This window comes from Phyllobates terribilis, unplaced genomic scaffold (assembly GCF_046119375.1).
Source record: "Phyllobates terribilis strain yellow unplaced genomic scaffold, ASM4611937v1 Scaffold_12__6_contigs__length_324123572, whole genome shotgun sequence".
Lineage (NCBI taxonomy): Eukaryota > Metazoa > Chordata > Amphibia > Anura > Dendrobatidae > Phyllobates > Phyllobates terribilis.
The window spans coordinates 234,490,256-234,511,895 of record NW_027362772.1 but is presented as its reverse complement, the minus strand read 5'-3'; the positions used below and the strand labels follow the sequence as shown (position 1 = coordinate 234,511,895).

The window sequence follows — 21,640 nt, the reverse complement described above, 5'->3', positions numbered from 1 at the left end:
ACAGTATGGGAGACCCACTTCCTTTTAATGGGAACATTGTTTTCAGGAGGCCCTCCGACCTCTACGTCTCTTGCAAGGGGTATTGGAGTTCCTCCAAATTTTTGGCAGCCATTGCTTCACTGCATAGGCAAAGAATATGGGAAACACACTTCCTAATAATGTATAGAATAGTAAGGGCCGCCTGATGGCCCTATAAAAATAGTCTTTGTGACTTTCCGAGTCCCTCCATCATAAATGAAAAAGGATGTGTCTGATGATATGTCACACACCACATGGCCAGATAAGGTAGTAAAATGTTGAAATGACATTTACTGGAAAATGTTTTTTCACCGTTGAAAGCAATGCAAAAGTGCAAAAACGCATCAAAAACGCTACGTGTGTACATAGCCCAAGGTGTTGAGGAGCATTTTTGTTTTTGGTTATTTATTTTGCCTTATATACAAGTCATTACTCTGGAAAGAATGTTCCTTAACATATTTCCCTTTATTGCATAGGCAAACAGTATAGGAAACACACTTCCTAATAATGGGAGCATTTTTTGCGGGAGGCCCGCCGACCTCTACGTCTCTGGCTAGGGGCATTAGAGTTCCTCCAAATTTTTGGCAGCCATTGCTTCACTGCATAGGCAAAGAATATGGGAAACACAATTCCTAATAATGGGAACATTGTTTTCAGGAGGCCCTCCGACCTTTACGTCTCTTGCAAGGGGCATTGGAATTCCTCCAAATTTTTGGCAGCCATTGCTTCACTACATAGACAAACAGTATGGGAGACACACTTCCTAATAATGGGATCATTTTTTGCAGGAGGCCCTCCGACCTCTACGTCTCTTGCAAGGGACATTGGAGTTCTTCCAAATTTTTGACAGCCGTTGCTTCACTGCATAGGTAAACAGTATGGGAGACACACTTCCTAATAATGGGAGCATTTTTTGCAGGAAGCCCTCCGACCTCTACATCTCTTGCAAGGGGCATTGGAGTTCCTCCAAATTTTTGGCAGCCATTGCTTCACTGCATAGGCAAACAGTATGGGAAACATACTTCCTAATAATGGGAACATTGTTTTCAGGAGGCTCTCCGACCTTTACATCTCTTGCAATGGGCATTTCCCAGGAAAATACATTTTGGTTTTGTTTTTGTATGTTTTATTCTAAGCCCGTAAAGGTGGCGTAATACCTCTGACAACGTTGTTGATAAAAGTAGTGACCGGGGAGTCAGAAATGCTTCCAGGGTTCTTCCCCATGCTGTTCCCATGTCACTTAAGCACTGTTCCCATCGAGTCGGGCAATTTTTAGTCCCTCTGGTGACCGCAGGGGGGAGCCGCCGGAAAAATGCTCAGGTTTCCCATAGACTTACATTGGGCTCGTTACTCGGTCTGAGTATTCGAGCATTCCAATTTGCTCGACTCGAACAACAAGTACCCGAGCATTTTAGTGCTCGCTCATCACTAAACACCATCTGTAACAAAACTGAAATTGAAAAGAGGATGGCTTCTACAAATGGATAATGATCCTAAACACACATCTAAGTCCACAATAGATTACCTCAAAAGGCGCTAGGTGAAGGTTTTACAATGGCCCTCACAGTCCCTAGATCTGAACATCCTAGAAAATCTGTGACTGGACCTCAGAGTAGCAGAAGATGCAAGACTACCCAGGAATCTCACAGAACTGGAGGAATTTTCCAAGGAAGAATGGATGAAAATCCCTCAAACAAGAATTGAAAGACTCTTGTCTGGCTACAAAAAACATTTACAAGGTGTGATACTTTCAAAAGGGGGTGCTAATAGTTACTAACCATGCAGGGTTCCCAAACTTTTGAATTGGTCAATTTTCCTTTTTGTCATTTTTAAAATCTAAAAGATGAAAATATATGTACAGTATATATATTTATACACTGCTCAAAAAAATAAAGGGAACACTTAAACAACACAATGTAACTCCAAGTCAATAACACTTCTGTGAAATCTACCTGTCCAGTTATGAAGCAACACTGACTGTGAATTAATTTCTCCTGCTGTTGTGCAAATGGAACAGACAACTGGTAGAAATGATAGGCAATTAGCAAGATACCCCCTATAAAGGACTGGTTCTGCAGGTGGTGACCACAGACCATTTCTCTATTCTCATACTTTTTGGCTGTTGTTTTGGTCCCTTTTTCATTTTGCCATTGCTCTCACCCCTAGAGGTACAGTAGCATGAGGCAATATCTACAGTACAACTCACAGTGCAGTTCATCCAGGATCGCACATTAGTGCGAGCTGTGGCAAGAAGGGTAGCTGTGTCTGTTAGCACAGAGTCCAGAGCATGGAGCTGATACCAGGAGATGTGGAGGGAGCCATAGGAGGGCAACAACCCAGCAGCAAGACTGTTACCTCCTCCTTTGTGCAAGGAGGAACAGGAGGAGTACTGCCAGAGCCCTGCAAAATGACCTCCAGAAGGCGACAAATGTGCATGTGTCTGCACAAACTGTTAGAAACCGACACCATGAGGGTGGTATGAGGGCCCGACTTCCACAGATGGGGGTTGTGCTCACAGCCCAACACCGTGCAGGATGCTTTCCACTTGCCACAGAACACCAGGATTGGCAAAGTCGCCACTGGCGCCCTGTGCTCTTCAAAGCAGGTTCACACTGAGCACATGTGACAGACGTGACAGAGTCTGGAGACGCTGTGTAGAGCGATCTGTTGCCTTCAACATCCTTGAGCATGACCGGTTTGGCAGTGAGTCAGTAATGGTGTGGGGTGGCATTTCTTTGGAGGGCCGCACAGCCCTCCATGTGCTCGCCAGAGGTAGCCTGACTGCCATTAGGTACTGAGATGAGATCCTCAGACCTCTTGTGAGAATATAGGCTGTTGCGGTTGGCCCTGGGTTCCTCTTAATGCAGGACAATGCCAGACCTCATGTGGCTGGAGTGTGTCAGCAGTTCCTGCAAGATGAAGGCATTGAAGCTATGGACTGGCTCGCCCATTCCCCAGACCTGAATCCGATTGAGCACATCTGCGACATCACGTCTCGCTCCATCCACCAACGTCACGTTGCACCACAGACTGTCCAGGATTTGGCGGATGCTTTAGTCCAGGTCTGGGAGGAGATCCCACAGGAGACCATCCGCAACCTCATCGGGAGCATGCCCAGGCATTGCAGGGAGGTGATACAGGCACGTGGAGGCCACACACAATACTGAACCTCATTTTGACTTGTTTTAAGGACATTAAATCAAAGTTGGATCAGCCTGTAGTGTGTTTTTCCACTTTAATTTTGGGGGTTACTCCAAATACAGGCCTCCATTGGTTAATAAATTTGATTTCCATTGATGATTTTTGTGTGATTTTGTTGTGAGCACATTCAACTTTGTACAGAACAAAGTGTTCAATGAGAATATTTCATTCATTCAGATCTAGGATGTTTTATTTGAGTGTTCCCTTTATCTTCAACTTGCTTAACTGTTCACAATAACAGTAATTTTGACCGGGAGTGCCCATACATTTACATGCCACTGTATATGGCTTGTGCACTTGTCTAATTGCTTGAGAAGGGTTCACACTATGAACTGAAACGTTGCCACATGGATCAATAAAGTCTAGTAATTTACACTATTTTTGGAGTGCCGCTTCCATTTTTTACATATCTAATACTCAGGTTGAGTTATTGTCTGGGAAGCTCTGCACCCACATTTACTTTTCGATATATAACTGGTGCTGCTTTAATTTTTTCTCTTTTTTGTTCTCTTTTTTTTCTCTTTTCATAGATAGATAGATAGATATACAGATAAACTTTACAAACACAAGTTTTATCAAGATTATCTATTTTATAACTCAACAAAAAAACATAATTTTAGTCTCACTAGTCACAGTTGAGTTACTGGACACAATTCAAGTAGAATTACTTTTACTTTTCTATAAATCATCTGAATAGATTTCTTAGCCGCTGCCACAACAGGAAGCGCTGCTGTCCCAGAATGCCATACAATATCTGAAGACTAGTGTTGAGCCACCCCCGTAGTGTTCGGGTTCGGTTCGGTTCGTCGAACACCGGGATGTTCGAGGAACTGTTCGTCGAACTGTTCGTCGAACACCTTAGAACACCGTCGAACACCGTTAAAACCAATGGCAGGCAAACAAAAACACATAGAAACACATAGAAAACACCTGCAAAGGTGTCCAAAAGCTGACAAACTGCTCAGAAGACACTCTCTTTAAAAAAGCCGGCCGGCAAATTCAGCAGCGGCATACACCGGTACCCGACAATTTAGACAAGAAGGAATAGAGCATCACACATAGATTAGATAGATAGAAACATGTCAGTCACACATATAAGAAGCACAGTGACAGTGTTGGTTACTGCACTTGTCATTTAGTGTAAAGGATTTATTAAAAAAAATATTAGTGTTTTCATGCACCGTCTCTTTAAAAAAGCCGGCCGGCAATTCAGCATCTGTACCCGACAATTTAGAACAGAAAGAATAGAGCTTCACACATAGATTAGATAGATAGAAACATGTCAGTCACATATATAATAAGTACAGTGATAGTGTTGCTTACTGTACTTGTCATTTAGTGTAAAGGATTTATTTAAAAAAATAATAGTGTTTTCATGCACTGTCTCTTTAAAAAAGCCGGCCGGCAATTCAGCAGCGGTACCCGACAATTTAGAACAGAAAGATAGAGCATCACACATAGATTAGATAGATAGAAACATGTCAGTCACATATATATGAAGTACAGTGATAGTGTTGGTTACTGTACTTGTCATTTAGTATTAAAATAAAGGATTTATTATTAAAAAAATTGGCGTGGGGTTCCCCTTAATTTTAGGCTCTAGCGGAGGTTAAGCAGACGGCTGGGGCAGATGTTTGAAGCCTGGGAAGGGGGTAATACCCACGGAGCTTCCCAGGCTACTAATATCAGCCTCCAGCTGAATACATAGCCTTTACTAGCTATTAAAATGGGGGACCCCCCAAAAAAAATGACGTGGGGTCCCCCCTAATTTAATAGCTAGCAAAGGCTAGGCAGACAGCTGGGGGCTGATATTAATAGCCCAGGAAGGGAGCCATGAATATTGGCCCCCTCCCAGGCTAGAAACACCAGCCGTCAGCCGCCCCAGAAATGGCGCATTCATAGGATGCGCCAATTCTGGCACTTAGCCTCGCTCTTCCACGCTGCCCTGGTGCGGTGGCAGGGGGTAATAGGGTTGGGGTTGATGTCAGCTTATAATGCCAGCTGACATCAAGCCCAGGTTAGTAATGGAGAGGCGTCTATAAGACACCCCCATTACTAACCCCATAGTCAAAGTTAAAAAAAACACAAACACCCAGAATAAAGTCCTTTAATTGAAATAAAGACACAATCCTTTATTGTTCTAAATTAAACCATACTTACCATCACGCCCATTCCAGCTGAAGCCAACGATCTCCTGCAATAAAAGAAAAATAATAAAGCAACCTCATCCTTACCTTTCCATGGTTCCCACGACAGCTTCAGCTCTGCTACATCGAGATGACAGGCTGGACCGCAGCAGAACGCTGCCATCCAGCCTGTCATCCCGCAGACACTGAGAAGCGCAGGCTTGCTTGCGCTGCTCAGCGTCTCTCTGTGACGACATCCAGATGAGCCGAGTTCATGTCCAATGAACTCGGCTCACCTCATGCACGTCACTGACAGCGTGGGAAAATTCTCACGCTGAAGCGCTGATTGCAGGAGAATTTTCCCACGCTGTCAGTGACGTGCAGGAGGTGAGCTGAGTTCATTGGACATGAGCTCACCTCATGCACATCACTGACAGCGTGGGAGTATTCTCCTGCACTCAGCACTTCAGCGTGAGAATTTTCCCACGCTGTCAGTGACGTGCATGAGGTGAGCCGAGTTCATTGGACATGACCTCGGCTCATCTGGATGCCGTCACAGCGAGACAGTGAGGAGCGCAAGCATGCCTGCGCTTCTCAGTGTCTGCGGGATGACAGACTGGATGGCAGCGTTCTGCTGCGGTCCAGCCAGTCATCTCGATGTAGCAGAGCTGAAGCTGTCGTGGGAACCATGGAAAGGTAAGGATGAGGTTGGTTTATTATTTTTCTTTTATTGCAGGAGATCGTTGGCTTCAGCTGGAATGGGTGTGATGGTAAGTATGGTTTAATTTAGAACAATAAAGGATTGTGTCTTTATTTCAATTAAAGGACTTTATTCTGGGTGTTGTGTTTTTTTTAAATACTTTACTAGAAATTCATGGCGGTCATGTCTAATACTGGCGTGACCCCATGAATTTTGGGCTTGGGGCCAGCTGATAATACCAAGCTGGCCCTAACCCCTTTATTACCCAGTGAGCCACCGCACCAGGGCCCTGGATGAGTTGGGTACAGCGCCAGAAGATGGCGCTTCTATGAACGCGCCATTTTCCGGGGTGGCTGCGGACTGCAATTTGTAGCGGGGGGGGGCCCAGAAAGCTTGGGCCTCCCTGCGCTGCAGATTCCAGCCCCCAGCTGCCTAGTTGTACCTGGCTGGACACAAAAATAGGGCGAAGCCCCACGTACTTTTTTTTTAATTATTTCATGAAATTCATGAAATAATTAAGAAAAAAAGGCCTTCCCTATATTGTTGTGTCCGGCCAGGTACAAATAGGCAGCTGGTGGTTGGGGGCAGCCCGTTCCTGCCTGCTGTACCTGGCTGGACACAAATATAGTGCGAAGCCCCACTTCAATTTTTTTTAATTATTTCATGAAATTCATGAAATAATCAAGAAAAAAAGGGCTTCCCTATATTGTTGTGTCCGGCCAGGTGCAAATAGGCAGCTGGTGGATGGGGGCAGCCCGTTCCTGCCTGCTGTACCTGGCTGGACACAAATATAGTGCGAAGCCCCACTTCAATTTTTTTTAATTATTTCATGAAATTCATGAAATAATTAAGAAAAAAAGGGCTTCCCTATATTGTTGTGTCCGGCCAGGTACAAATAGGCAGCTGGTGGATGGGGGCAGCCCGTTCCTGCCTGCTGTACCTGGCTGGACACAAATATAGTGCGAAGCCCCACTTCAATTTTTTTTAATTATTTCATGAAATTCATGAAATAATTAAGAAAAAAAGGGCTTCCCTATATTGTTGTGTCCGGCCAGGTACAAATAGGCAGCTGGTGGATGGGGGCAGCCCGTTCCTGCCTGCTGTACCTGGCTGGACACAAATATAGTGCGAAGCCCCACTTCAATTTTTTTAAATTATTTCAGGAAATTCATGAAATAATTTAAAAAAAATTGACGTGGGGCTTCGCACTATATTTGTGTCCAGCCAGGTACAGCAGGCAGGAACGGGCTGCCCCCATCCACCAGCTGCCTATTTGTACCTGGCCGGACACAACAATATAGGGAAGCCCTTTTTTCTTAATTATTTCATGAAATAATTTAAAAAAAATTGACGTGGGGCTTCGCACTATATTTGTGTCCAGTCAGGTACAGCAGGCAGGAACGGGCTGCCCCCAACCACCAGCTGCCTATTTGTACCTGGCCGGACACAACAATATAGGGAAGCCCTTTTTTTCTTAATTATTTCATGAAATAATTTAAAGAAAATTGACGTGGGGCTTCGCCCTGTTTTTGTGTCCAGCCAGGTACAACTAGGCAGCTGGGGGCTGGAATCCGCAGCGCAGGGAGGCCCAAGCTTTCTGGGCCACCCCCGCTGCAAATTGCAGTCCGCAGCCACCCCGGAAAATGGCGCGTTCATAGAAGCGCCATCTTCTGGCGCTGTACCCAACTCATCCAGGGCCCTGATGCGGTGGCTCACTGGGTAATAAAGGGGTTAGGGCCAGCTTGGCATTATCAGATGGCCCTAAGCCCGAAATTCATGGGGTCACGCCAATATTAGACATGACCACCATGAATTTCTAGTAAAGTATTTAAAAAAAACACAACACCCAGAAAAAAGTCCTTTAATTGAAATAAACACACAATTCTTTATTGTTCTAAATTAAACCATACTTACCATCACGCCCATTCCAGCTGAAGCCAACGATCTCCTGAAATAAAAGAAAAATAATAAAGCAACATCATCCTTACCTTTCCATGGTTCCCATGACAGCTTCAGCTCTGCTACATCGAGATGACAGGCTGGACCGCAGCAGAACGCTGCCATCCAGTCTGTCATCCCGCAGACACTGAGAAGCGCAGGCTTGCTTGCGCTCCACAGTGTCTCTCTGTGAGGGCATCCAGATGAGCCGAGTTAATGTCCAATGAACTCGGCTCACCTCATGCACGTCACTGACAGCGTGGGAAAATTCTCCTGCACTCACCGCTTCAGCGTGGGAGAATTCTCACACTGAAGCGCTGAGTGCAGGAGAATTCTCCCACGCTGTCAGTGACGTGCAGGAGGTGAGCTGAGTTCATTGGACATGAGCTCACCTTATGCACGTCACTGACAGCGTGGGAAAATTCTCCTGCACTCAGCGCTTCAGCGGGAGAATTCTCACGCTGAAGCACTGAGTGCAGGAGAATTCTCCCACGCTGTCAGTGACGTGCAGGAGGTGAGCTGAGTTCATTGGACATGAACTCGGCTCATCTGGATGTCGTCACAGAGAGACGCTGAGCAGCGCAAGTAAGCCTGCGCTTCTCAGTGTCTGCGGGATGAGAGGCTGGATGGCAGCGTTCTGCTGCGGTCCAGCCTGTCATCTCGATGTAGCAGAGCTGAAGCTGTCGTGGGAACCATGGAAAGGTAAGGATGAGGTTGCTTTATTATTTTTCTTTTATTGCAGGAGATCGTTGGCTTCAGCTGGAATGGGCGTGACGGTAAGTATGGTTTAATTTAGAACAATAAAGGATTGTGTCTTTATTTCAATTAAAGGACTTTATTCTGGGTGTTTGTGTTTTTTTTTAACTTTGACTATGGGGTTAGTAATGGGGGTGTCTTATAGACGCCTCTCCATTACTAACCTGGGCTTGATGTCAGCTGGCATTATAAGCTGACATCAACCCCAACCCTATTACCCCCTGCCACCGCACCAGGGCAGCGTGGAAGAGCGAGGCTAAGTGCCAGAATTGGCGCATCCTATGAATGCGCCATTTCTGGGGCGGCTGACGGCTGGTGTTTCTAGCCTGGGAGGGGGCCAATATTCATGGCTCCCTTCCTGGGCTATTAATATCAGCCCCCAGCTGTCTGCCTAGCCTTTGCTAGCTATTAAATTAGGGGGGACCCCACGTCATTTTTTTTGGGGGGTCCCCCATTTTAATAGCTAGTAAAGGCTATGTATTCAGCTGGGGGCTGATATTAGTAGCCTGGGAAGCTCCGTGGGTATTACCCCCTTCCCAGGCTTCAAACATCTGCCCCAGCCGTCTGCTTAACCTCCGCTAGAGCCTAAAATTAAGGGGAACCCCACGCCATTTTTTTTAATAATAAATCCTTTATTTTAATACTAAATGACAAGTACAGTAACCAACACTATCACTGTACTTCATATATATGTGACTGACATGTTTCTATCTATCTAATCTATGTGTGAAGCTCTATTCTTTCTGTTATAAATTGTCGGGTACCGCTGCTGAATTGCCGGCCGGCTTTTTTAAAGAGACGGTGCATGAAAACACTATTATTTTTTTTGATAAATCCTTTACGCTAAATGACAAGTACAGTAAGCAGCACTTTCACTGTACTTCATATATATGTGACTGACATGTTTCTATCTATCTAATCTATGTGTGATGCTCTATTCCTTCATGTCTAAATTGTCGGGTACCGGTGTATGCCGCTGCTGAATTGCCGGCTTTTCATGTTTCACTGTGAGCACTGTTCCCATCGATTTGGGCAATCACTGTAATGCCACAACCACCATGGCTGTGGCATTACAGTGAGTGGCAGACAATCCCTGCATGATTGGTGCTCTAAATAGCGCCAGACATGCAGGACACGCTTTTGGTGCACGAACAGTTATCGAACATAACCTGGAACAGCCGAATTTTTTGCAAATCGTTCGGGTTCGTCGAACAACTCGAACACCGCCCAAAACAGCTCGAATTTGAGATTGGCGAACAGTTCTAGTCGAACACCGCTCATCTCTACTGAAGACCACTTTGAAATAAATGGTTTTAATGTCCAGCCAACATCTCTGGAGAGGGAAACTAGGAGACACAGGGTATGTGATTGCTTCAGAAATTAACTTTCGTTTTTTTCAGTTTCATGGCCAAGGGATAGTACTCTACTTCTGCAGTTAGACATCTTCGAACTGCAGAATTGCAGAAAAGATCACATCCTTAGGATATGAATCAATTTCTACATCTTCAGGAAAACACTAATCTTGTTTACATCTCCTAGAAATGTATATATATCACTTTTGGTCCACACTATTGAACCAATTACTGTAATGTGAATCCAAAAATTAACAAAAAATCCCCCAAAATGTAATTTTAGATGTTCTGCACTGGATGCTCTAAAAATCCCAAATTTTATTCAGTCTGTCCAATGTTTTTTTTAGGGATCTTCTCACTGATTTCCTTTGAGACTACAAAGCAAAAGCATATGTGTCATACTTTATTCCGTGCTTTTACTTTTGCTCCCCTTCAACCTTGACTAAATTTTGGCGGATGTGCTAGGGCCATTGAAGGACCCCTGTTGATCTGACTGAACATTTTATGCACCTGTTAACTTCAGGGCATAGTGGACAATGAGCCCACCATGACTATAGCTCAAGGGTCGACAAATAACTAGTAGTGATGAGTGAGCATGCTCGTTACTTGAGATTTACGAGCATGCTCGGGTGTTTTCCGAGTATCTTCGGCCTGCTCTGGTGTTATGTTTGAGTCACATTGTGCGCATGATTTGCGACTGTTTGACAGCTTTAATACATGTGAGGAATGCTTGTTGTTTAGGCATTCCTCACATGTATTAAAGCTTTCAAACAGTCACAAATCATGCACAAGGAGTGACTCAAACATAACACCGGAGCACGCTGAAGATACTCGGTGAGCACCCTAGCATGCTCGCTGTAAGGGAAAACAGAACATGCTTGCTCATCACTAATAACTAGTGCTTGACTGTATACGTGAGCAAAGGTTCATCTCTCCACAAGTTTTTTAATATTAGCAAATGTGCTTCTATTTTTTTGCTTTAAGTGTTTAGAGCAAGAGCTGGATACCTTTTTGGCCAGGGGTGGGACAATGTGTAGTGGCATGAAAAAGTCCACCAGCATGTGAACATACATGATACCTTTTGCTACTGTGGACAAAAAAAAATCAAAAAATAGTAGGTTGTCCCCAAGGCCAAATCCAGGTGTATGTGGGTTACTGGATAAAATATTAACTGTTGACTTCACCTTTAAGGGAATTTGTCAGCTGTTTTTTGCCACCTAATCTGAGCAGAACATAATATGGAAACAGAGACCCTAATTCCAATGAAGTGTCACTTACTGGGCAGCTTTCTATAGTTTTGATAAAATCACAATTTTGTCGGCAGAAGTAAATTATCACTGGAGCACTGGTAACCCCACCCCCACCACTGATTGGCAGCTTTGTGCCTATGCACAGTGAACACAGAAAGTGACCTATCAATGGTGTGGGTGGGTTATATAGAATTCAGCATTCAGAGAACTGGTAGATTTGCAGCAGAGAAGAGTGATTTTTTCAAAACTGCAGCAAGCAGCCCAGTAAGTGATACATCACTGAATTCAGTACAACATGCTGCTCTCAGGTGGGGCTGAAAAAACCTGGTGACAGATTTCCAATAAGCTTCACAAGTGTCAAAGTTTGATACTCAAATCACCACAGACCACTCATATTCAGCATCTTCTGATTTTGGACCTGCTTGACCCATCACTGCCCCCATTATTGTATGGCTACTTTGGTACAACAATATTCTAGATAAACTTTTAGCTACTATATGCCTGAGAATAGAATCATTATTAATGGCTATGTTCTTCGCCTTCTTCTGTAGCTGTGCACAAAGTGGAAACGCCAGGAGGAACAGCCACCAGCGGAAAATTACTCAACAAGAAGAAAGCTGCCAAAACTTGACAGACTTTACCCCAGCTCGGGTGCCCAGCAACATGGATATATTCACGGCATATAACGAGACTCTGCAATGTTCCCATGAGTGTGTAAGGACTCCCGTACCGGTCTACACAGATGAGGCGTTACACCAGACCGGAGCATATAAAACAACATTCAATGGCAATAGGTGAGAGACAAACTATTTATTGATCGAAAACAGAAATTTCCATCTTTGTTCATTTTGAATCAATGCCAGGGTGTTGTATCATGTTCTATTTTATTGTATGTGTATTATTATTTGTGTTCAGTGTTGTGTCATCATATAGACCCGGGCAGGTCACTGTGATGTTTAAGGCATTGATGGAAATCACTACACTCTCAAAAGTTTTTTTTAAACTTTTTTTACATACTTTGAGAAAGTATTAAAATGAATTTTCAGGTGTAAACAGTGTTCGTTTTCTTAATTAAAATAGGAGTAACATTTTCTGTTGGTTAATTTCTTAATATATTTTTATAGAGATTTGAGCTTTGTTTTTGTGATATAGAGCTCCAAATATCCTGCATTCACGGTCTTATAAAAAAAAGTCTGCTTTTAGCCACCACTAGAGGGAGCTCACTGCAGGCTATTTTGACATTTCACTCAAAACTAAAACAGTACACAATAAAGTCTTTAGCTCCTCCTAGTGGTGACTGCCAAATATTATTATTTAGCCATGTCAAGTAACAGGATTTAGCTCTGTATGAGAAAAAAATGCTATTACAAAAAAATCTAGAAATTAATGAGCATAGAACATTTTAATTTTATAGGTTTAAATTGTTATTATTATTAATATTATTATTATTATTAATAAACGATATCATATCAGTATAATGATTGTTAAAATTGATTGCACTTTTAAAATAAAGTAAATATCAAAGAAACAAAATTCTGCATAAATAGGATTAAAATAATAATTTATCTATCTATTTATCATCTATCGTATCTACTTATCCATCTATCTATCTATCTAATTTTTCATGCTATCTAAAATATATATTTTTGATACTTAAAATATAAATAATGTACAAGATTTACAAAATATATTTAGACCCGGAAAGGTCACCATGATCTTTAGGGCATTGATGTAAATCACTGTACCTTCAAAGATTTTTCACTCATTTTTTTTACATACTTTGAGAAAGTATTAAAATCAATATCTAGATGTAAACTCTGTTTTATTTTCTTCACTAAAATAAGACAAAAATTCTGTGTTGATTAATTTCTTAATATATTTTTATAGAGATTGGAGATTTGATTTTTTATATAGTGCCCCAACTACCTTGCATTCACAGTGTTTAAAAAAAAGTCTGCTTTCAGCCACCATTAGAGGGAGCTCAATGCAAACTGATTTTACATTTTGCTCAAAAGTAAAAAAGGATGCTAGCTCCCCCTAGTGGTGACTGTAGAATATTATTATTTAGCCATATCAAGTCACAGGATTTGGCTCTGTATGATCTCTGTATTAGAAAAAAATGTTACTACAAAAATCAAAGTCAAGAAATTAATTAGCACAGAAAATTTAAAATGAAAAAAGGCAATCACTTTAAGGTGACCTGTTTTTACAAGTTTAAATTCTTCTTCTTCTTCTTCTTATTATTATTATTATAATTATTATTATTATTATTATATCATAGCAGTTTAATAATTGGTAAAATTGATTGCACTTTTAAAAGCAAGTAAATAATATAAAATATCCAAAAAATAAAATACTGCATAAATAGGGATAAAATAATTATCTCAACAATTTATCTATCTTTTCATCCTATTTAGAATATATATTTTTGCCCCTTAAAACAAAAATAATGTACAATGATAAAAGATTAGAAATAAAGGATAATGTGATAAAAATAAGCCATGTAAATGATAGCGAATAAACTGAACGCAAATCCAATTATTATTTTTTCTAGTCAGCATAGAAGCGTCATTATCGATGCAAGACCATAAATGTGAGTTTAGAGCTGAGATAAAAGGTATACATGCGTTTGATATAGGACACAATATTTTTTAATGATGAGACGGTAATATCACTATACTAACACAGTAATATTAATTTCTATATCAAGTCATGAAACATTTTCATTATATTGAAATGAAAATTTGGAAGGGAAATTCATATTAGAAATAAGGTAATAATACTATTTGTATTTATTATTATACATCATAATTTTTCAATATTATACATTATTTCCTTTTTATATTTTATACTTTTGTTTGTTTCTTGATCAACAAATACATTTCAGCGAACATGAAATTAACAGGAACAATTGATGACTGAGCTGGATGTTATTGGAATGTCCTAAATACAAAGGTCCTCCCTTTAGGATCAGAGTTTGACACTAACCATAATGACACATAGGACTGCATAGAATCTGTGGGAGATTTTCACTTGAGACTGTTGGCAGAATTGTATTTTTTTTTTTTTAACGACGCATACAGATAATAAAAAATGTTTACAAAAATATATGGGAAACTTTGAATCAAAAATTCACAGTGTTCACCTTGAGTTTTTTTAAATAATTGTGAAAGTTAGTTACTAGTAATGAGTGAGTTTGTTCTGTTAACTCTTTCGGCGAGCATGCTCGGGCGAACACCGAGTATCTTCAGCATGCTTGGGTGTTCATTATCTCTATGTCTGACTGTTTGACAGCTTTAATACATGTGAGGAATGCCTAAGAAACAGACATTGCTCACATGTATTAAAGCTGTCAAACAGTCGCAAATCATGGACACAGAGAGATTGAAACATAACACCCGAGCACGCTGAAGGGTTAACAGGTCAGAGGATCCAGCAAAATCTGCTAGTCACTTCATTTGTTAGGGGACTCAGAGAGGAAATCTCAGCGAAGCTTACAGACTCCAGACCAGAATATGTGGACATGTCCCCGCGAAAGGTACTCCTTATTGCTAAAGCTATAGAGAAACAATTGGATGCTGTAGTAAGGCCTGCTCCAAGGCCTACTCCAGAGCCTGCTCCAGCACCTGCACCGACTCCTGTTCCTGCTCCTGCTCCAGCTGCTCTAGCAGTCTATCAACCTGCAGATAATCAACAAGAATAGTTGCCATTTCCCCCAGGATACCCACAACAACTATACCGCTCACCCCCAAGATGGATGGGTCCTCAACAAATGTACAGAGGACCGAGTTTAAGACTAAGGGAACCAATCTGTCATCGTTGTAACCAACTAGGTCATTTCAGAAGAGAATGTCCAGAGAATAGAGGGGATCATTTCTATGACACGATGCCACTCTCCTACAACCCGCAATTTGAAAGAAGAGATTCTTCACGCTACTAAGGGAATCCACGGTACTCCCGCCAAGAGTATAGACAGTCATCATGGCAGCCACCACAGAGAGAGTATGAGATAATGCCAAGAGAACCAATGCAGAATTACAGAGACCAGCCACTGCAACAGATGCTCCCTGCAGTGTCCAGGTTTCAGCCATGTGGGTGGCCGCGGTGCGGGTTCAGTCTCCGATCTGTAGCTGCGTCCCTTGCACTGACTGATTGTCAAGTCTAATGCTGAGCCGGCTGTCAGTCAGTGCCGGGGTTATGGCAGCGGTGGTCTAAGTGCAGGCGCCGGGCAGGTTCAAAACACTTTTAACTTGCAGAATAGCTCCATATCTGCAGGCTAATTGCGTTTTTACGTGCGACAGGTTCCCTTTAATTGGAATTTGAACACTTGCTGTCGAGTTTCCTCACGAGCTTCAGCTGATCAGGAGGCGTCTCAGCATAGCAACTCTATATACAAAAGTTGTCCAAAGCAGACTAAAGAGATTAAAAATATTGAAATGGTGTTAGCTGCCCGCCAGCTGTTGTTTTATGTATAAACCATTATAAATGATATCTAAATTAACTAGGTTGTCTAGCTAGGAATTTTTCGTTTTGCAAAAAGCACTCAGAGTGGTTAAAAAACATAAAAGAATGAGTATGAACCTAATCAATTCCCCAATGCACTTCTTTCAATGCTGCCTGGATACGCATTGGTTTCTACCTTCTGGTCCCATCTTGACACAGAAAATTCTGCTCAGGTAGTCGCTAACCCAGTAGAGCCCAATGAGGATCTGGTTGTTACATATTTTAGCTTCGAGAAGAATCATCAGCACTCAAGTTTTGTTCGAGAATAAGCTGTTGTACTTGGAATTTACAGCAACCCTCATCTTCATCACAGCATCCTGTAGGATTACTGGAGAGAGCTGACACAAAAGATTGTTAACAAACTCTAATAATTAACACAGCATAATCTGCTTTCTACTCAGTACAGTCACTCCAGCATAAGTCTTCAGTTGTTGTATAATCCAACACCCTTCCTTCTAGACTGGGAACATACAATACATCTTTTATTGGTATGACTAAATTCTGTCTATTTTCGCTGGGACACATAAGGAATCCATTTCTAGTACCTTCTGCATTTTTCTGCTTCTATCAGGAAGGTGGATTGTTTTCTTGTTATTTAAGTTAAGTTCTGTGAAACAAAAAACTTCTATTACTTGACAAATGACTTGATGCTATGGAGTCGAGGCACCATCCTTGTGATGGCATCAATTTTCACTTTAAATGCATTATTTTTTTCACATTCAGGTCAACTGTCTCAGTCTTTAGTGCATTAATCAGTACTTTGAATGTGTCATTTAAGCTGCATATGGCTATAAAATGGCTGTATTTTAAATCCTTACCCACTGATCTCAGTTGTGTGATCATTTCCAGCATTGTATTTATGTGCTTCTGCACATGGTTTCTTTTGCAAAAATACTGTATCTTGCTGTTTAGAAGCAGAAATATCTTCCAGTTTAGAACTGATCTTTGATGCAGGTGAATTGCAGTTCATTCTACAAGTCTTTAGCAGAGATCTCATGTCTTATGTGGATCGGTTTGTAAGTTTTTAGTGATACATTTATAGCAGTTCTTGCCTGTTTTTCGTATCTCATGCCAGATTATTAATCAATGGTCTCTCTTGAGTATTATATTCCCAAAATTATCTCTGGGCAGTTATATTTCCACCTCCAAAATTCTGGTATAAAAGACCTTCAAATTTTGCAAAACATGAAGTTGCTCAAAAATTGTGAAGCATTCTGCATTTTTATGTCAATTTTGGCCAGTTGTCCAAACTAGGTGGAGCTGGGGCAGTACACAGCATTGCAAAGTCCATGCAACAAATTCATCAAAAGTTGGGGGCAGAAATGTTAATTCAGTGTCTGACTAGAATAAAATTTTTAGCCAGTTGTAAGATGCACCTAATTCATTAAGTGGCGTATGTCTTTTAGGGAATTAGGCACATAATCATTAAGATGATGCTCATGCTCATCATTAAGACTAACGTGCACAATGATAGTAAAACAGCCAGCTCACCATTAAATGTAGTCCAATGCACAGAACTCCATCCTGATTCGACATAAGTCAAAAAAGCAAAAATGGTATAGTTTCAGCTCTTTAGATAAAATTCCAATGTTTTATTTAGACAATTCTAAAAAAATCCATGACACTCAAAGGGAAAAAATCAGACAAAAAATTAAGAAAAAAGAGAGAAAGGAGACGCATTTCGATCACAGACTGGAATCTTAAGCCACGTTCACACGTTCAGTATTTGGTCAGTATTTTATATCAGTATTTGTAAGCCAAAACCAGGAGTGGAACAATCAGAGGAAAAGTATAATAGAAACTCGTCACCACTTCTGTATTTATCACCCACTCCTGATTTTAGCTTCCAAATACTGATGTAAAATACTGACCAAATACTGAACGTGTGAACATGGGCTTAATGAGAGCAGTCTGCAATCGAAACAGGTCACCATTCTCTCTTTTTAGTTAATTTTATCCCATTGAGCACCATGTAGTCTTTTTCGAATTGTCTAAATAAAACATTGAAATTTTATCTAAGGAGCTGGACCCATACCGTTTTAGCTTTTCATTAACGTGCGCAATGTCAGTCTTAATGAATCAGGGTTTATTGCGTTTCTTACTTATGGTATATACAGGAAATATGAACTTTTGGAAGATTCCTTATATCAGTCTGTTTGGCAAGCTGTGGTGTGTGCTGACTGGGCCCATAACCTGTTGTAGATTTCAGCTTTCAGTTAAATGATCAGCATTGTAGGAGAATGAACTGCTCTACTTAAGACATACAAAAAAAACAAACCATTAAGAATTGGTACTGGAGCAATGGGGCATCAGTCAGGTGAGTATTGCTTCTTTGATTTTTTTTTTTTTTAACCACTCTGAGTCCTTTACCAAAAAAAAAATTTCCTTAGTGAAAAACTACTAGTCCTAATATGCAATAAGATCCTCAACTGTTTGTATGATTGAAGAAAAATTCCATCAAATATAACTTAAACACTAACTTTTGACAGAGAACCAATCAACAGAATTTTTCGTCCTGACAATCATCTGACTCTTTGCTGTGAATTTTGCTGCTGCAGATGAGCTGTCCAGTGTGTGGTAGATGAAAAATAAACTCAATATAAGATTGAGTCTGAGAAATAAAAATGTTCCTGAAGGTTTTTTTTAAATATAGATTTAATGTAGGTCTAGCACTGTGCTCGGCAGCAAATGAATTGTTCTTTCTGAAATGCTCATGACAGTTATTTGCTGGCATAACCTGAGCTTTCCAGAACTGAATAATTTTATTTTTTTTTACAATTCTTCACTATTTTTTAAAGTTAGAATTTTGGGGGGAAAATGATTGGTATTAATATTCTATTTATTGCTATGGGATTTAGTTACTTAGTTTTGCTCATACAACAAATTATTTATTTAAAAAAACAAACATTTTCTTGAAAAACTTTCCATGCAGTACCACAGCTTACCACATAGTGTGCTTTTAAGAAACAACTATCTATTAGTCACTAAGATTACAAGGGACCTTTCGAACAACACAAGAGCCAGTCTCCTTGCAAATTTTTTTTACATTGTTTTTTATTAAAAAAATGTTGTTTTCTTAGTTTGTCATAATACAAATTTAATTTGTTAATTTATTATTTTTCAACATTTACTGATATTTGTTGGTCAAGATAAAGCAAATTTTGGACAATTATTTTTTTATATTTTTGGACATACAGGTGCATCTCACTAAATTAAAATATCATCAAAAAGTTTATTTATTTCAGTTCTTCAGTACAAAAAGTGAAACTCGTATATCATATAGAGTCATTACAAACACAGTGATCTATTTCAATTGTTTATTTCTTTTAATGTTGATGATTATGGCTTAAAGCCAATGAAAACACAAAACTCATTATCTCAGTAAATTAAAATAATTAACAAAAAACAACTGCAAAGGCTTCCTAAGCGTTTAAAAAGGTCCCATAGTCTGTTTCAGTAGGCTCCACAATCAAGGGGAAGACTGCTGACTTGACAGATGTCCAGAAGGCAGTCATTGACACACTCCACAAGGTCCAAGAGTTCCAATTTTCATTTAAATGTTTGCATTGTTTTTCCAGAAGACATGTTATTTTCTTAGTTTGTCACAAAACTAAATTCATTTGTTAATTTATTATTTATCAACATTTACTGATATTTGTTGATCAAGATAAAGCAAATTTTGGACAATTATTTTTATTGTTTTTGGACAAATTTTGAACAAAAAGATTTGAATCTGCTTGTTGCAACCAATCAGATTTCATGTTTTCTTTTTCCAGAGCTGAACTCAGATTAAAAAAAATGTTCTACTGACTGTAATGGCCAATGCTTAAACTTTTAATTACAGCTTTTTTTTTATATGTAAAAATTAAAGGTAAACTATCACATGATAATCTGCAGGTTAATAGCATATAAACTCTGAATAACTGATATGCTGGAGCAGTGGCTACAGGGAGAAAATAAACTTTCATTCTCCCTGTTGCTGCTTACTTCGAGTCATTGGGGCATTGTAGGGAGCGTATACAGTCACCATTCAGCATATGGAGAGCACTGCTGTAATCTCTCCACAGCATTTTGATTGTCAGCCTTCTCTATACAGATACACTGCTCACATACACTGCAGATTGGGCTGTCAATCAAAGTGCTGGGGAACGATTACAGCTGCACTCATTGTGCAGAGAGCGGTGACTATAACTGCTCCCTGCACGGCCCCAGTGACTGGAAGCAAGTGGCTACAGGGAAAATAAAACTTCATTTTCTCTCTGTAGCCACTGCACTAGTCAGCCAGCTTCTCAAGGTTTATTCACTATTTACCTGCAGATTATCACAATATCTACAGGAAAATAACATTTCTCAAAGTAACAGTTTCCATTTACTTTGTTTAATTAGTCTAGGTACAGGATAAATACACATATGCAGAATATAAATGCTTCTTCCTTAAGGTTTTTGGTTGGATATTTATTCTTGCATTAAAAGAAACTTTAACCTACAATTAAAGATCCTCATACAGTGAATTGTTAAAACTCTTGTGTCTATTCAACGGAAAATTTTAGGTGCAGATATGGTTAGTAAATTGGCTTGTGGTTTGACTATTTTTTTAAGTAAGATTATTACTTGACTTTTCATATCTTCCTTTTTAAGGTTTTTTTTCATTGGACTGGATCTTTAGTTGCTTTAAGACCAAAATATAATAGTGAATATTTAATATAAGTCAATTTATTTGATAAGAATCAAATTTGTGTTGAATTTTTAAGAATTCACAGATCTTACACTTCACTGTGGGTGAATAGCCTAAAATGGCCTCTTCCATTTTACACATCACCTCAGGAGTGGTAGGCCAGGTTTTCCCATAATGCCTTGCAGCTGACACATCATGAGGTATAGCACAGCCAATCACAAGGGACATTCTTATCCTGTATAACTAGAATAAAGGGAATTCAGCAGCTATTTTGTGTTGAATATGGAAAGTGAGAGGACATCACAGCTCACTGCTTAGCCATAGAAATAGGGAAAGGAAGCAGTAAAATACTAAGAACAACTGTACAGATAGTGTGTGACAGCACAGCAGTGAAGAGCAGTGACCATCCATTTACCAATATGTTCTATATAATATATAAATATATGTTGAAGTCACTTTGACATTGCTAAGGCTATGTTTGTGTTAAAGAGCTTAAAAGGGGTTGGATAGAGTCATAGTTAGAGATGAGCTGATCTGATGAGATTTGAAGATGCCAAATTGCACAGATTTCACTGGGAAATTCTATTTGCAGCAGATTTATTCTCTGTCCCTTATTATGACCTGGGGTCCAAAGAGACCCCCAAGGCAATATAAAAGTAAGATGTCGAAAAAAAAGCAAATAATACTCATCTCACTTTTCACCTCTGCTGCTCACAATTAGTGTTGAGCGAATTTGTTCGGCATTTCAAATTCGGGTTCGTGTTTGGAGTTCCGACTTTTTCTCGCCAAAAAATCGGCTCTACCCACGAACATCTCTGATTTGCCACCCTGTCACGCAGATAAGTGGAAGAGTGAGAAGCAAAGTGAGGAAACAGACAGAGAGAGACAGAAAGTTTGCGCTGAGATTTCTGGCAAGTCTCTTATTTCACACTTGATCTAGATCCAAATTTATACTCTGACAAGGATGGTTTTGGACCCACTGCACCACTGGCTGGGGTTACTCTGGAGGTATGTAACTAAGTAGCTACCTGGTCTTCACTAGACACTAGAGCCTCTGATGGTGAGGATAGGTTTGGGACGTTAGGGTAGTTACCAGGTGCCACTCCAGGGCTGTCCCCGGA

At 40.3% G+C, this 21,640-nt stretch overlaps 1 protein-coding gene across 4 annotated transcripts in view; it reads left to right on the top strand.

Annotated features, from left to right (window-relative positions):
• AJAP1 (adherens junctions associated protein 1) overlaps positions 1-21,640 on the top strand; it is a 524,377-nt gene that overhangs the window by 466,649 nt on the left and 36,088 nt on the right. For all 4 annotated transcript variants that reach the window (XM_073656724.1, XM_073656727.1, XM_073656725.1 and 1 more), the window contains one exon: positions 11,893-12,135. In XM_073656724.1, the coding sequence (XP_073512825.1) occupies positions 11,893-12,135 (243 nt within the window). The remainder of the gene's footprint in view (positions 1-11,892; positions 12,136-21,640) is intronic.